At 41.8% G+C, this 16082-nt stretch overlaps 1 protein-coding gene across 7 annotated transcripts in view; it reads right to left on the minus strand.

Annotated features, from left to right (window-relative positions):
• Positions 1-16082, minus strand: part of il1rapl1a (interleukin 1 receptor accessory protein-like 1a) — a 186791-nt gene that overhangs the window by 141308 nt on the left and 29401 nt on the right. For all 7 annotated transcript variants that reach the window (XM_025064072.1, XM_017040080.2, XM_025064071.1 and 4 more), the window contains one exon: positions 1244-1347. In XM_025064072.1, coding sequence (XP_024919840.1) covers positions 1244-1325 — 82 coding nt within the window. In that variant the 5' untranslated portion in view covers positions 1326-1347. The remainder of the gene's footprint in view (positions 1-1243; positions 1348-16082) is intronic.

Consider the following 16082-nt stretch of genomic DNA (forward strand, 5'->3'; position numbering starts at 1 on the left):
TCTGTCTGTCACGTTAGGAATCAAAGAGCAAGGATACTCGTGCCACAACTCATTGGTTTTATAATTCGATCCTGGGGCGTAATTTGTCTTCCTCTCTGCTCGTTTTCATCATCTCCTTCAGACATGTCTGTAAAACCCATCATGGAAGCTGAGAGAAAAAAAAAGACACGCTTGCCTCTCACTTTAGACATGATGAGGGAGCCCAGATGTAGCATCTGTTGTCATCCATTATGACATGTCCATTATGAAGACAGATGTTGCATACTATGACTATTGATCTTCTCTGATGTCACCTGACCCCCAGGATCTTCTAGGTTATGAGCAGATTGATAATATGAGATCTGTAGGGGCCGGGGGTCTTACCTTTGTAATTCATGGTCTCTGAGTAGGTGGGGTGTGTACCATTTAGTAATCACTTTATAGTTAATTTAGTGCTTTATAAACATATAATTCTACTGATGCTGTTATATATCTGTAAACTACCTGACATGTATGTATAGTTGGTTGTAGGTATAACTAAATATGGTAGAACATCCTGGAGACCATGTGAATCTAGGTCCTGCACGAGGGTTGGGATTATTCCTCTACGTCGAAGATCTCGACTAATTTCATGTATCATGTAGCTCTTTACTGTATCATCTCTGGGCTCGTCTTATTTTCCTGCAGTCTGACAGCTCCATCTTTAACAGACCTCAGTTGATATACCCACCATCTCTCCCTCAGCCAAGTCCAAACCTCGAGACGCCTTGTGTCTCTCAGTGCCCACGGCATCTTCAACCCTGCCACATCCAGCCTGGCCCCCTGCTGGTTAGACAGCGCCTGAGAACCCTCCGTCACAGCAGGTCTCACTACTATCTTGTAAACAGCTCATTTAACTCTTGTTGCCATACTGACTCTTTTCACCTTTTTTATGTAGCCCCACAACTCTTCTTTAAAGGGTTTGAGTTCTGGTTGATCCAATGTCCCAGAATGCTCTGCTGCAATGCCAATTTTGAATTTTACCCTATTAAGTCCTTCAACCCTGCCATTCCTGGGTTAAGTTTGTACACAAGAGCTCTGTGCATAAAAGACGCATTAGAAGAGGAATCCAGCTACGTCCTTTTGTTACCACTACAAACAGAAACAGCCGTCTGCACGCTAAATCTGTTCAAATAGGACGCCGGGGAAATATAGTTCGAAGGCAGCGACTACAGAGTGGATGTGTGTGCAGAAAACGCATTGGAGGATGCATGCTGTTAAATACCTGAGCCTCTCTTAGAGACCACCTTCACACTTCTGGACAGCGTGATGTACAGCAGGATCAGCAGAGGGCTTGGAGGTCTCATCTTCCCTCCCTGTACTCACGGCCTGAAAAAGACAAAAAAGGGAGAAGAAGTCATCAGTCACTGCTTGTAAATGAGATCAAGTGGCTCCTTGTCCCAACAAGACAAGAGACATTGTCGGCCGGGATGAATGTTTTGTAAAACGCCCAAAAACTACCAAAACACACACACACACACACGTACATACACACCAGTAGTCCCGTTCACGTATTTGCCCGCTCATCTTACGTTGATGTATTTGGAGCCTGACATTAACACATCACTTTCCACAACTCCCCCCAGGGAGTCTTACATGTAATGATTTTCTCTCATGATTGCAATTGAGGCGAGTTATCATAGCCGTGGAAATATTTTATGTGGAGAACCGTTCCCTAAGATGCTGACGAATCAATAAAGAAATAATTACAAGTGTAAGAAACACCACTTTTAATCGCCGGCTTCATTAAAAAGAAGAAGGGAAGGGCTTAACGGCGGTTTCAAACCATCGCTTCATGGCTGGAAGAGATGTTAGTGAATACCTCACAGATATACCTTATTGGCTCCAACATCACATTAATTGATAAAGACGACTCATTTCTCCTCCTCATCTTCCCTTGGTAAATGACTCGTCCAACATGTAGTAATTACACGCTAACAGACAGCCAGGGAATCGAGTTCGTTCACTGTGATTTAAAGATACTGGTTGAAATTCATACAAACACCAAGACCTAAAAGAAAAGATCTATTTTTCTCTCAGTATCAGTAGGAAAAAGAACAGTTTGTCAAACACTTAATTACATGAAACAGCATGGCACCAAAAGTTGAAAAGCTCCTTAAGATAAACAGTCTTCTTTTCTCACTGCCAAAACTTTAATAAATCCCACAGCTGTCCTAAATAAAGGGATAGGCCGGGGGTTTTGAAGTGTGGTTCTGAAACCCAATGATTTTATTTTAAGGTTGCCAAATTTTGAATATCCCCAACGACTCCTTCTGAGGTACTTTGGGGTTCATTAGGTCGCATATAAATATGCTGTTAAAAGACTAATGTAATTAAACGCAGGCTATTGGGTTTTGGACAAACTTCAAGACATTGAAACTTTTCTGGTACCTCAAAAGCTAGATCAATCATAAACGGAAAAAATGTCCAGATCTGCAAACTTTGTGAAAATGTCGGCATACCATGAAAATAAAAACTTAATAAAATGTAATAAAGCTCTTGAACTGGAGGAGGCTCTCTTGAGTAAAAGACGCTACTTTGAAATTTCTGGTAGAAACGCTAAATGGTGGCTAAGACAAGAGCGACAGACACATTTCCTTTTACTCAATGCTATGCGGATGCTATCAGCTGCAATCAACCAAAATTAGGCCAAGTTATAAACCACCAGGTGGCAGCAGTGGTAAGCTCTCTTGATTTTAAGCCAAAAGATTTCCAGCTCGTTGTTTCAAATCTAAACTACCTCCACTCAGATTGAATATTAGGTTAATTGGACGACGTTAACAGACCGTATTTATGAATCTTTCTCTATATGATTGTCTCCCACAAGCTTAAAAAAGGATTAAGCAGTAGAAACTGAATGAGTGATATAAAACTAGATGATGTGGTTAATGCCCCTGCTTTTAGCATTCATTTATATTTGGACTTTGAGGTGACTTTGTTTTGTTTTTTTATTGTTTTTTTTGTACCCACTGTGTCAGGATAGCTCCCAGCAGATAAGTCACAATAAAATCGGTAATTGTATTTTGAAGTAGTCTTTAATTAAGCAAACCGTAGCATTCAATTAGTGCAGCAGTATAGCAGCGTCTCCAGTCTTTGTGCTAAAGGCTAAATTAAGCAGCCTCTGGTCTAGTGCTAGCTACAGTCACGTTCATTTATCATGCTGCACATGAGGCATCAGTCTATTTATCTAACTCTTGGCAGGGAAATAAATAAATGGGTTTTTACATTTGGCAGGGATCCATAGCTGTGATACAGAAGACAGAATGAACGTCTAACAAAAGCTGCCAGTCTGGGTTAAGCCTTTCACCAACCTCTGTCAGTCCACCTATAGGAGAAATGTGGAGCACAACAAACGCAACTTCACCCAATGAACCAGTAAGGAAGTGAAAGGCAAGTGGCCTCCGATGACAGAAACTGAGAGCAGTGGAGCCAACAGGGAGCCTGGAGTCTGCAGCAGGTCATGTGCACCGCAGATTAGCATAGCTAATGAAAGGAGCCTCTCTCGGTGTGTTTACACGACACAGTCGAGCCCCCGGCTCTGAAAAGAATCCTTTCTCTGCCTTTCGATTACATTCTACATGGAAATGGCGTCCGATCGATGAAACTGCGTGGTGCCAATGACATTCTGGCAAATACCACAGCTGAAAGAGTCGGTGTGTCTTTGTTTGGATCAAATGCAGTAGAAAACTGTAGCAGATGACTATGATGAGTGGATGTATATACAGTACTGGATTCACCTGCAGCTACAGCTAACTGAGCCTTATCAAATGTACTGCAGTGGATATACACATGTCACCCTCTACTGGAGAGAGATTCTGAAATGTCCACATAAACTGCTGTAGAAGGTCATGAAGAGAATTTGGAATACTGAAGTTTAGTGGAAGTTCACCATTTGGTCCAATCCTGCCATTGCTCCTGGATCGGAAATGCATCTGTGCTTACAAAACTAGAAAAAGAAAAATCTCGTTCTTCAGCTGCCTGGTCAAGGACCTGACCAGAAACCTGGAGAAAGTAACTCTGTTCATAATAATGCTGAATTTGTGAATATCTAAGGTCACAAAAAATGTTTTGATGCTGCAGTATTATTAAACATGATGATGAGGATTATGAGGCAGTGACGGGCAGAACAATGATTTACTTTTAGTGAGTCTTTCTTCAATTCCTGCGGCTATATCAGGGTTGGGTTAATCTAAATCTACGTTTCAGGTTTTTGGGAAAGTAAACTGTAAATAAAATACATATGTACATACAATAATGATTCCCACTTTTTGTCACAAATGTTTGTCCCTCACTGTTAGAATTCCAATAAAGTCAAAGTGCCAGCACCATATCACTTTCAAGTCTGATTCCTCCCCAACAATAACTGGCATGACTGACTGACAGCTTTCCTATAGCCGTGTTCAGCAGAGCTGCCCCCACGTCTTCCATTCAACAGTGGTATTGACCCTCCACTGTGTCTGAATCACAAAGACCTCAGTGGGCTTGTCTTTTCTGCCAGCTATGACATCACCAGCCTGCCCTCCTTGGTCAAAGGGGCATTGTGCACCCAACATGACCCCGGAGGCCTTAAGACCCCGTTCTGCCCTCATTTATTCTCTTTCCTCTTTCTGTGCAACACAAAAAGACACTGATGAAGAACTGTGTCAATAAAGACATCACAAAGCTACACTGTTGAACCACGAGTAGAAGAAAAACATTGAAAAGTAGAACATTTGAAGCATCAAAGTGAGGTTTTTGATTATTATTCCTGACTTATTTGCTTTCACTGATCAAATGGAGTTCTCCATCAGCATGCTCTCTCCACTTGACTACTCTTTGATCATTTGTCAGGAGAAAATACACCTTTAATGAATCTTAAAGGTTCATTTTGTCACAAAGGTCTGTGTGAGTTTATTTAAACTCTAAAAAAACACCAAATGACTCCCAACACAATTGACTCAGCTGCCCTTGTATGAAGTGTCTGAACAAAACAGATTGTGTGTTTCCATGGCAACAACCTTTGACAGCATCTCTTATGTTTTATACCTTCATACTGTTTGAGTTTTATATCTCAATTAAGGCTTATTTCCTATTCCGGCATTTCTTTGTTGTTGAAAATGTATAATTCACAAGGCCAACTGGGGGAGTGGGAGGGGGGGTGAGTGCTGGAGGGGTGGAGGGATCTCCCAAGTCCAGCCTATTATGGACCCTGGTGCTGTTTTTTCCGCAGCGTGGCGGTTGATCGTGTGATTAACCGCAGCTAAGCTTTTTCTCTGAGGCGTCAGGAGCAGGTGTGTTTGAGGAGGCACACAGCGGCATGGCGTGATACCCACGCTGCAACAATGCGTGAGGCATGCACACTTCACAGACACAGTGGCACATGTGCCATTTCCCTGCTGCTTTTGACCAGAAAACGAGGGGGATGGCACAGCACACCCTGCCGACTGATTCAGACAGACAGACACAGGAATTTACTTCTGCCTGCACTCCCTTTTCGTGTTTCTCGGTTACTTTGACTGCATTTTTTTCCAGACTTCACAGGATACACAGATTTAATGAAATGAGAGTCCGAACCAAAAACACCGCTTCACTCTGTTGTTACTTTTCCATCAATGTGCAGTTCAAATATAAAAACTGTTGAGTCGAGTAAAGTAAACAAAGAACAACTGGTCATTTTATTTAAGTATTTTATCCAATTTGAAAGTCAATTTGTGTTTTGGTTTTGAAACAATCTGTTGGTATCAGAATTACTTGTTATGACCCTGCCTGGTTAAAAAAAAAACTGTACAAGCATCAAATGTTTTTTTCATGTTTTGATATTTTTGATGTTGGTCATTTTCCAATCTTTTTTATTAAGTGCATCCAATTGATAAAGGTCAATTGGAGCTAGAGGGTGAATTAAGATTATTATATATTATTATCAAGCAATATTTTGTATACATTTTTAATGGTTAATTCTGGTCCAGGTCCAGATGGATCAGAGGAGACTGAGGTCAGAGGTGTGGATGTCACTGCACTTTGTACAGTATTAATATGCATTTTTTCTGTATTTATGGTTCCATCAGTTTTGACCAAACTCCAGTAACTGAAATGCAGCCCTAAACATCAGTAACATCATAACCTAAGACATTAAACCATCAGAGTCACAAGAGTCTGACTTGGGAGCCATAATGAAGGGTAAAAAAAGCTCTTCTAAAAAAAAAAATAAAAAAAACAAGACAAATGAAAGAAACCAGTGTATAAAGTACAACTAGAACTTTCTTCATGAATTTATAGGAGATAGCAACACAACCATGAAACACTGTATGTCCAGGATGTTGTAAAAACAGTATTCCTTTTGCCTTCCAATTTTTCCATTACTGAAATTCCTCAGTCCATAGAGAGTAGGATCTGAAACCCCTTAAAGATTTAACTGTACTGGAATCCATAGAGAGTAGGATCTGAAACCCCTGCTGTTTCAGATCATATGTGACAAATGTCATGTAATATTAGCACAGAAACACACACACTCACACACACACATACGAGATACAGCAGGGATGAGTCACTGGTGTCTGTGTCATTGTGTCAGAGATCCCTGCTGTTATTCATAGTAAACAGCAGAGAACACTAGATGATTGTACCTGTTCCTTCTGTGTGTGTGTGTGTGTGTGTGTGCCCCCTGCTGTGTTTCACGTGTCAGAGGGTGACTCAGAGACCATGAATGCTGCTCTGCGTCTCCTTCCATGTCACTGCCTCCGGTAAAAGCACAGCGTCAGCCTGATGGTCAGTCGTTCTCTTGAAATACATCATTTGACCGATTTTGACCGCGGGCTTCGGCCGTTAATCTCCCAGGACCGACTGTAGGTGGCCGCAGTTAACAAGCGAGGTGTGTTGAGCTCTGCCCTTCCTCAGTCCCAACATGCACCTCTTCACTGAGTGAGATTAATTACAGCAAGAATCTGAACCGATCCGCCCCGACGCCGTTCTGCCAGCCTCAAACGTGGAGCGTTGACGCTGCAGAAGGGCACAGTACCGCACGCCAACGTACAACCTTGTGTACATAATTAATCAGTGGAGCTTCGAGGCAAACAAGAGACGTTTGCACCTCACTGCTCACTGTGCTGCGTTATTGTTGTCGTATTGGGAAGTAGGTCTGACTTCACTCACACACACACACACACACACGTCCAAAAGCAGCAGTGAAGTGAATCCACCATTTGTAGCTGATTGCTGTCTGCTCTGCCCCTCTGTTTCCCCGACACACTGTCAGAGGTCCAAGGATGACTGGCTGCTGTCGCGCTCTCCTGCTTCCAGTCAATGCTGCTTTGATGGCTCACTGGGGCCAAAACATTGTCCTCGCACTTTTGCCACTTATTGTCTACACCCCCACTGTGTGCAGTCCAGCCACTAACAACGCTGTCATACACAGGCAGCCATCCAGACACACACACAGAACACACAGGTGGAGAAGGGTTTTCAGGTTCACAGGAACTGTTTGTACGCCGGTCACACCTTCATTTACCGAGTCGGTCTGAAACGTTTGTCTGTGGTTGTTGTCATCATCACTGTGGTTCTTAGAAACGTCTGCTAAACGTTCTATATAATACAAAGAGAGAAGATTCTGAAATGTTTGCAAGTTTTTGGGAACATTATTCTTGGTGTACAACTTGTCTGTATTGTCTGGTCTCTGGATTGTTGTAAGTAGAAATGGCCCGATCTGATACTCGGCCAGATACTGGTCAAAACTTCAGGATAAACCCCCCACCCCCACTAAAATCAGTTGATCTGAAACCTAAGCTCATTTGCTCAACTTAAGATGTATTGAGACTTCACTAGTTGTAAGAAAAAATATATATATCCAAAACAAAGAAAAACTAAGGAAAAGAGCAGCAATTAGGTAATGATCTCATTACAACAACAGAGATGATTTATTATGATGATTCTCCTTGAGTTTGTGATGTCAGGAAGGTCACGGTGGTTGTCTTTCCCAACAGAACATGTGGCCTGTTTGTAAATCCCAATCTATTGTAGACAGGAGGCTAATGAAGCTGGATATGGGGAGGACTGTATGATTGGTCACAGATTGTGATTGACAGCTGGACTGACCAGTGTCTGTAATGTAGTGGAATGTAATGGTAGTGGAAACCAACACCAGCATGTGGCTCCACTCATGTTATACAGTACCACTGCTGGTCATACAGTATAAAAAATAAGGTCTAGTACAGTGATAATGAACCGGTGGCCTGCGGGCCAAATCTGGCTCACTGCACTGTCCTATCTGGGCCACGACCCTGGTCTAGTAAGTCACTTAATAAACTAAAAAATATTAAAATACACGGTGGAGTCAAAAACCAGAGTCGACCAAGTTGTGTCTTATTATTGTCTTATTCAGAACTTTAGAAGTTTTACTGTACAGTACTACACAGCTGTCATGGCATGAGTGTAAATCGCAGCCTTGGATGTTGAACAGCTGTTGAACAGCCACTACGACGAACGTCACTCTACATAAGTAAGATTTAAGGAAGATTTGATCAAAGTTAATATTCTCCATAAAATCCCGGTGTTCAGTCTTGTTCGCTGTAATGTATTCATCTGTATCTTTCCTTTAAGTCTTGAAGCTGCATAAATCACTCCTACAACGCAGTCGTGGGAGGAATAAGGTCACTCTCTACAGGAGGAGACCGACTTCTCCGTTTTAGCTTTTTTAGTGACTATATCCAAGCAGCTGATACCGTGTGTGTGTGCATGTGTGTGTTTGGCTAAATTGTCTTGCAATCATCTCAATAGGGAAAAGTAGCTGCAAATGCTCATCGATTGGTTTGAATGGCTCCCTGTTTTATCAGGCAAAGAACATAATTTCCTTTGTTTGCCCAACTGCAATCTGATATTGACAGCTGCTTCAAGAGGACGTCGCGGCGATCAACGTAACACCACTCGGTACACAGCTCTACAGTACACAGTGTGCGTTTGGGATGTAAGAAGGCAGGTTAGCAGATGAAGTGACTGACATCAATGACTTCAGTACTGAAGTCTGTCTTATATTTTACCTTAAAATACAGCACTGTGACTGGAAAAAAACAACAACAAATAAATAAATAACCTTTAACGTCAGGCTTTAACGTCTGATACCCATAATGCAACCTGGAGTATCTACAGGATATACAGTAAAACTCAAGGAACGCAGTACTAGTACTGCTACGATGACATAGCAAAAGTATACAATGTAGACCAAACTGTTTTAAAACTGTATTTTACTAAATTAAACACTGTCTTCACTTAAAAATTGTTTTAAATTTTGTTTCTCCATTTTTATAATAAAACTCTTCTCCTGATAACAGCGCTAGGCTAATCAACAGTAAACTCTGATCACATAGATACTGTACTGTAATAAGGCCGAGGAGAAATGAACGTTCAAGGTAAATATTGACAGAGACCTAATCCCAGGTTGATCTAATCTCTCTGCTAATTGGTGTCACTCCATCGACAGTTGATGAGGTAAAACAGAAATGAACCTAATGATGAAGCTTCCTGGACTTAGAGTAACATTTCTAAATTAATTGCAACCACATTATATTTGTTTTCATCACTACATTGACCAGAAACAGAGCCAAACTTTTCAACTAATTTAGTCCTGCAACAGAAACAACTCCATTTGTACCCACAAGGTTGTTTTTGTTTTAAAAATGTACCTGCAAATCCCCACTGATCCAACTGGATGCTCTGTGGTGCATGACAACGCTTTGATTTTCACGCAACAGCACACATGGCACTGACTGATAATATTCGCCGGATGTGTTTTCGTTCTTTATTTCGGCTGTAAATGCCAACAAATTGCAAAACCTGGGAGGAAACGCGGTGTTTCTGTGGCATAATTGAAAGGTCTCATAAATAATAAAGTTGGGTCAAGACATAACACTGCAGTTTTGTATTATCGGAATTGCAGAACGTTGCCTAAAACCCCTCAGTGTAGAAGGCTGTGGTGATTGGCTGCGCGTCGCCTGAGCTCCTGAACAGCCAAACATGTCAGCGCTGCAGAACGGCCTGATGAGAAATCAGCCGCCAACGTTTACAGTATAAACAAAATTGCCTTATTTTGCAGAAAAAACAATGGCAGTCATGAAAAAGTGAAATGAGCGTGCAGTAAATAGTATGGAAATGGGGAAGAGGGGGTGCGGGGGAGGGAGCCCATACATTTCAAATGTTCACCATCGCTCCAGTCTGCAGCTGTAAAATGTGCTGGATGCGCCTGTATTACTGGGTTTATAGAAAGGCACTGCGGTTCATCCGCTCAAGCACAGAGGGTTTCTTTTTTTAAAACAAAGCTCCCCGAAGACCAGAATGCTGGCCTGAGCGCTTTTCGGCAGGAATGTGCATTTACGCTTTGGGATCCATGACAGAGTCTATCCTATTGTCCCGAGGAGCCATCACGGTTGCAATGGAGCCTAAATGAGGCCAATAATGATTCTATGCTCGGTCCCCGGAGCCTTGCCTGTTTAAAAATCGATTCTCTGGTTGACTAGGGAGAGAGAAGGGGCAGGGAGAACAGGAGGAAATGAAGAGCAAAGCAGTGGAAGGAAGATACCACAAGAGGAAAAAAACAGCAATGTGTTCAAAGATGTGCTGTGTCTGTTCATACATGAAGTAGAATTATATGATGAAAATATTATAAAAAGAAAACCAAGCCTCAACAAACACACTGGAGAAAAATCTGAGGATGTATCATATAGTGTTTTATATATAAAAACCAATATCTGTGTGATTTTGTCATGAACAGAATCTTGCTCAAAACATCAAAAAAAAAAAAATCATGCACAATTCTAAATACTTGTAGGAACAGAGAGTATATATCCCATACTGAGGTGTACAGTGTGTACTGTCCAATAAATGTACTGCCTGCAGCGTCGTGCTATAGATTGTATATTACCTTGTCTTCGCAGGGCCATAAATATCAGCCTTTATGATAGTATTTGTTTCAGGTTTAATTTTGCCGAGGAGACGTTAAATCAATGTGAGGAGTCAGAGTCGTCTCGTCTCGCTGTGTTTCGGAGGAAGATCGTGATAATAAAACTACGACTTCATTTATTCACCAATTAGTCAGGTATAGTGGTGTCAGTACTAAAGAATGACTGACAGTCACTGCAGCTTTACTGTAGGGTTAAAGGGGGTAAAAAAAAAAACCAGTCCAACCTGGTGCAGGTCTTGGATCTGAGCCCGTTCTCTATAGCAAATCAGTGCAGAGAATAATTAGGGTGAAACTGAGACGTTTGGGATCTTATCTCTGTCCTGTGGTAGGAGAGAAGAGGGCGGTTCATTCCTATTCATTATTTCAATGGAAGAAAAAAAAAAACCTCACCAAACAACACATAACCAAAGTCCCAAATAGGCACTGAACTATAAACTCAATTTCTACATAGAGTTAAATTAAAAGATGCAATTTGAATCACGACTGAAGGCGCAACGAGGAAGTGAAGGTGGGTGTATCCAGAAGTGTGGACAGTGTGGTTAAAAATATAGGCCGCAGGAAGGTATACTGTACGTAGGTGGAGAGAATTGTCAGTAGTGATATGTGATGGTAGCATAGCCGAGAGATAAAACTGAAAGTAGTGAGACCTGCTATGACAACAGGTTTGACTACAGACAAGTAAGATGTTGAAAGACGCACTGACAGTGACCAGAACTGACGACCAACTCAATTGATGATCTGCAGTGGTGACCCCTCAAAAGCTAAAAGTGCTGAAGCTGCATCAAATATAAAATAAATTAAAATAGGAAAATGATGGAAAAATGGTAGAAAATAAAATGAGCAGCAGAAGCAGGAAAACAATAACAAGAAAAGGCAAGTTGGAATAAAGTTGACTTTATTTAAACTTGCTAGAGGGAATTTTGGAGTAAAAGTTTGGAAACAGATGTTTGACAGAATGAAGTTGCTGGATATACAGTACATATATATATATATATAAAGTAAATACTGTCAATAATCCCTTCCTCCGATCTTGGTTATAATGTCAGAACACATTGGTTTGACTTGGATTTGAAGGCCAGGCGTAATTGCTAAAAGGCTTAGCGGCACCTATAGGCGACTGTCTTTGTAAGTGCATCTTCACTGTCAAACATGCCACGGACAGTCAGCAACAGTGCCTTTAATAGCCATCATGTGTCTTGTTATATTGTCACACCCACCGCGCAGGCAGGAAATGGAAGCAAACGCTGCAAAGACGTGCGTCTCTGCTGTCATTTAGTCCCAAAAATTGGTTTTCGTGCCATTTTTAACCGAACGGAAAGACGTTTCTATTACTGTACAAAATTCTGACAGCTATTAAATAACAATATTTAGATCACCGTTTACCAAATCACCACATTTAACCTGTGCCACGACCAAAAACTGAGAGACAACGACACCAGGTCGGTGTCAGGAAAAGGAGCAGCGAAGTCAACACTGCAGAAACTCACCGCTGTGAGGTCACTCTTGACAGTACATCAACCACTTGCACCCAGATGGAAAAAGTCTTCTCTCCTCCACTTTGCTGCCCACAACGAGCCTGATATGCTGTCAGCTTTAACAGAGAAAGATATATGGACTCCATCAGTGCGCGGAGCCAATGAGCACAACTTGTGGGTGTTGCAGAACAATAGCTGCAGCCAACCCCAAAGTCCCAGACGCACAAACAAAGACACAAAGAGAGCAATGTAGAAGAAGAAAAAACAACTCCCCTACCACACAGGTGAGGTGGTATTGACTGGAGAGCAACGTGTTGTTCATCAGAGGCTCTGTGCTGGGGCTGGACGTTAGGATCAACATGTTCTCCTCTCATTATCTGTTGCTCTGATATCCACTCCACCCATTTCCAGCCGTTCCCTGGTGTGGGAACCACGGACCATAACAACATCTCCATGACCTTCAACCGTCTCCAGAGCTTCAACCTGACAGGCTGACCTGTGTGTCTCCACCTGACCCCTCATGTACCACCACACACTGCGTCTCTTTAACCCCATCTTTCCAAGTAAATCCCAGCTGAGGCCACAGTACAATCAAAGCTGACCTGATGTACAGTGAGGATGTATGGATTTGGTGTTTTGCACAGATGTTGACCTGGACCTCCGTCACACACACACTCACACACACTCACACACACTCACACTAGAGCCAATGATGGGATAAGTTTGTTTTGCTAAAACTTTTAGGGAGACCTTGAGAACCCAGACGTTATATATGATTCATGTATATTATATTGACATATTGACGAACAGACTCATACATACATTTATGTCTGAGGTTGTCCAGAATATTTGACACAAACTGGACTCCCCTGTTACTGGACTGTCTGGATTTTGACTACCAAGAATAAAAAAATGTATTTAGAATTGCAGTATTTTAACAGTGTTAGGACTTTTTATATTCTACTAATCAGGGATTTCTTTTAAGTTTAAATTGTCATTGGGTGATTTAATAAGTGCAATATCCTGCAATATGCTATAAATAAATGGAGAGATTTATAATGTTTATATTTATCTGCATCGACCCATCACTTGTTCTGTCAACCAACTCCTACAATATCCAAACCTGCAGTCTGTCTACTTTCACCCTAATTTACTTTTCAAGTGATTCACACACACTACTGAGAAAGTGTCCGAAAACCAACTCTAACAACAGGCTCTAGTTCATGCTGCAAAATAAACCAAGAACCGTCTTCACCTACACACATTACTTGAAAAACACCTCAAAAAGCAAACTTGTACTTTCAAAATCACCAACAACATCGACCAACAACCGCCAGTTTCAAAGAATTATTGAAAACATGTTTTATTCCTCCAGAAACTGTTCACAAACATTTGTTGAAAATGTTGCCAAATTTGAACCAAACAGAATATTTAACCAGTTAGCAACCAATACCACATACACTGTGTAGACGACAAACTGATAGGACAACGACTGATACTGATTGACAGAAAAATGGAATCAAACGGAAACATACACACACACACACACGTGCTCACACACAGTAACATTGATTGTTCTCAGTCCACTGCTCTGTGCACCGTACAGTGTGGATGCTCTGGGTCTCAGCGATGGGAAAATGCCCTGCGGGGAGCAGCCCAGTTATCTCAGATGGAATCTTATTATGGGATTTGTGTGAGCACAAAACAGAGGGTTGAATGTGTCCATGATCAGTGTGTGTGTGTGTGTGTGTGTGTGTGTGTGTGTGTGTGGGGCGTACACCCCCTGCTGTAACACTATCTGAGGTTTTGTCTATGAGAATGTGACCAGTGTTTTTGGTGAACCGCTGTTCTCCTCTGTGAAGAGCGCCGGTTCTTTGTGGAGCATCTTGTGTGTGAAATATTAAAAGCAGGTTTGTACGACCGCCATCAGAGTGGCAGGAAGAGGGAGGAATATGGAGGCGCAGCAGCAGTGCTATGATTAAAGTCCAGTTTGCTCCTTTTTCTTCTCGTTTCTCCTTGACACTGTGTGAGGGCCTGGCTGTGCTGATTCGCACTGCTGTGTGGATGGACGGAGAGAAGAAGTAAGGAAGGAGGAGGAGCAGAAGGAAGAGGAGGAGAAGTGCTGAGGAAAAAGGCTGGAGTGATGGAGGGAGGCAGAGATGGCAGAGGCTGCAGAACTAGGAGAAGTGCCAGATGACTGCTGGAGCCAAGAACAGAACTGACTGAGGCTGTGTGTCAGATCAGTGTGTGGAGGCGTGCGCACACACACACACACACACACTTACATGCAAACACATGAGCATATGCAAAGTGAAGGAACACATAGATGTCACTGACCTTGAACCAACACACCACCGTCACAGCTTTGGCCAAGTGACACACCAACAGTCTGTGGTCATTTGTGTTGCGTTAGAACTAATAATTATTTTTAAATTAAGCCTAAAAATGCAGTGTTACATGACTATGTCACCGTCTCCCATACATTTATTAAGAAAGTCCTGTTCTGTCATTCAGACGTATGACGTTAAAAAACATTTAGCACAGGAACTAGTTGGTGATTAGAGCGGATGAATACATCGTCACGTGGATGACGGCTTTCACCAGTTGTACGCCACACATTCGATCGTACAACACTTTCTTTCTTTCGTTTGTGTTGGTTTTTTTGCCCTTCATTATGGCTCCCAGGAGTAAGTCAGACTCGTCCGCGTTAGCGTAGCTACAACACAGTAGACAAAAGGTCAATAATTTGACTAAGTATGTTTACTGTAATATTAGTAGTAAAAGAAAAAGTACTGTTATTGCTATAGGGACACTGTTGAGTTTAGAAAAAAAACAATGAGAACAGAAAAAAAGAGTTTAGTTAAAGAAAAAATTAGGTGATTACGATAAATATCACACTGCTAATAGTTGAATTTTTATTATTTTTATATAGAGAGCCACAATTGGCGTGAGGACCAGATGTTTGAGATGCTAAAGGGAAAAAAACTAAATTGGAGCTCAGGGCTTAGGGCTTTAGTTTAAACAAGTTATTGTTAGAAAATGTTGAAAAAAAGTGCTTTATCAAGTTTAGCCATCACAAATAATCAGTGACAGAATGTCAATATAGTGGTTACATTTTTCACTTGTTTCATATTTTACGTTGCCTTACATTAATTTAAAGGCTTTCACTTTTAACTCCAGAGTCCAAGCAGGTTCACTTCCTGTTGTGAATCTGTTCTCGGAGGTTTAGTGTGTGCCAAGTGTGAACTCCTGTTCCATTTAGTGTCTTCCCCACATTTGGCTGCGACCCACTTTTCCTCATTACGGACCGATTGCATGAACAGCCATCATCCTAAACACGACGTGAGGCTGCATCAGAGACAGCTGTTTCACATAGTGCAATATTTATCACATCCACTGCTCTCCAGAGAGCCATCGCACCATAACACAAACCACCGCGGCTGACAGAAATAACCGGGCAGAGTGTTTCAGCTGTGGGAGACAGTAAAAATACATTTCATTCTCTTTTCCTCTTATTACTTCTCTCCGTCTCATCCTCTTGTCTCCTCCCTGACCAATTCTTGCATGACATTGTTTGCGTTTGTATTTCCGTCATCATATCTCACAGCTGGGACAATCTGAGCAGAGTGCAGCAACAGAAAAGTGAGATAAAGCCACTTGTCATC

Source organism: Cynoglossus semilaevis, chromosome 16 (assembly GCF_000523025.1).
Source record: "Cynoglossus semilaevis isolate Cse_v1.0 chromosome 16, Cse_v1.0, whole genome shotgun sequence".
NCBI classification, from domain to species: domain Eukaryota; kingdom Metazoa; phylum Chordata; class Actinopteri; order Pleuronectiformes; family Cynoglossidae; genus Cynoglossus; species Cynoglossus semilaevis.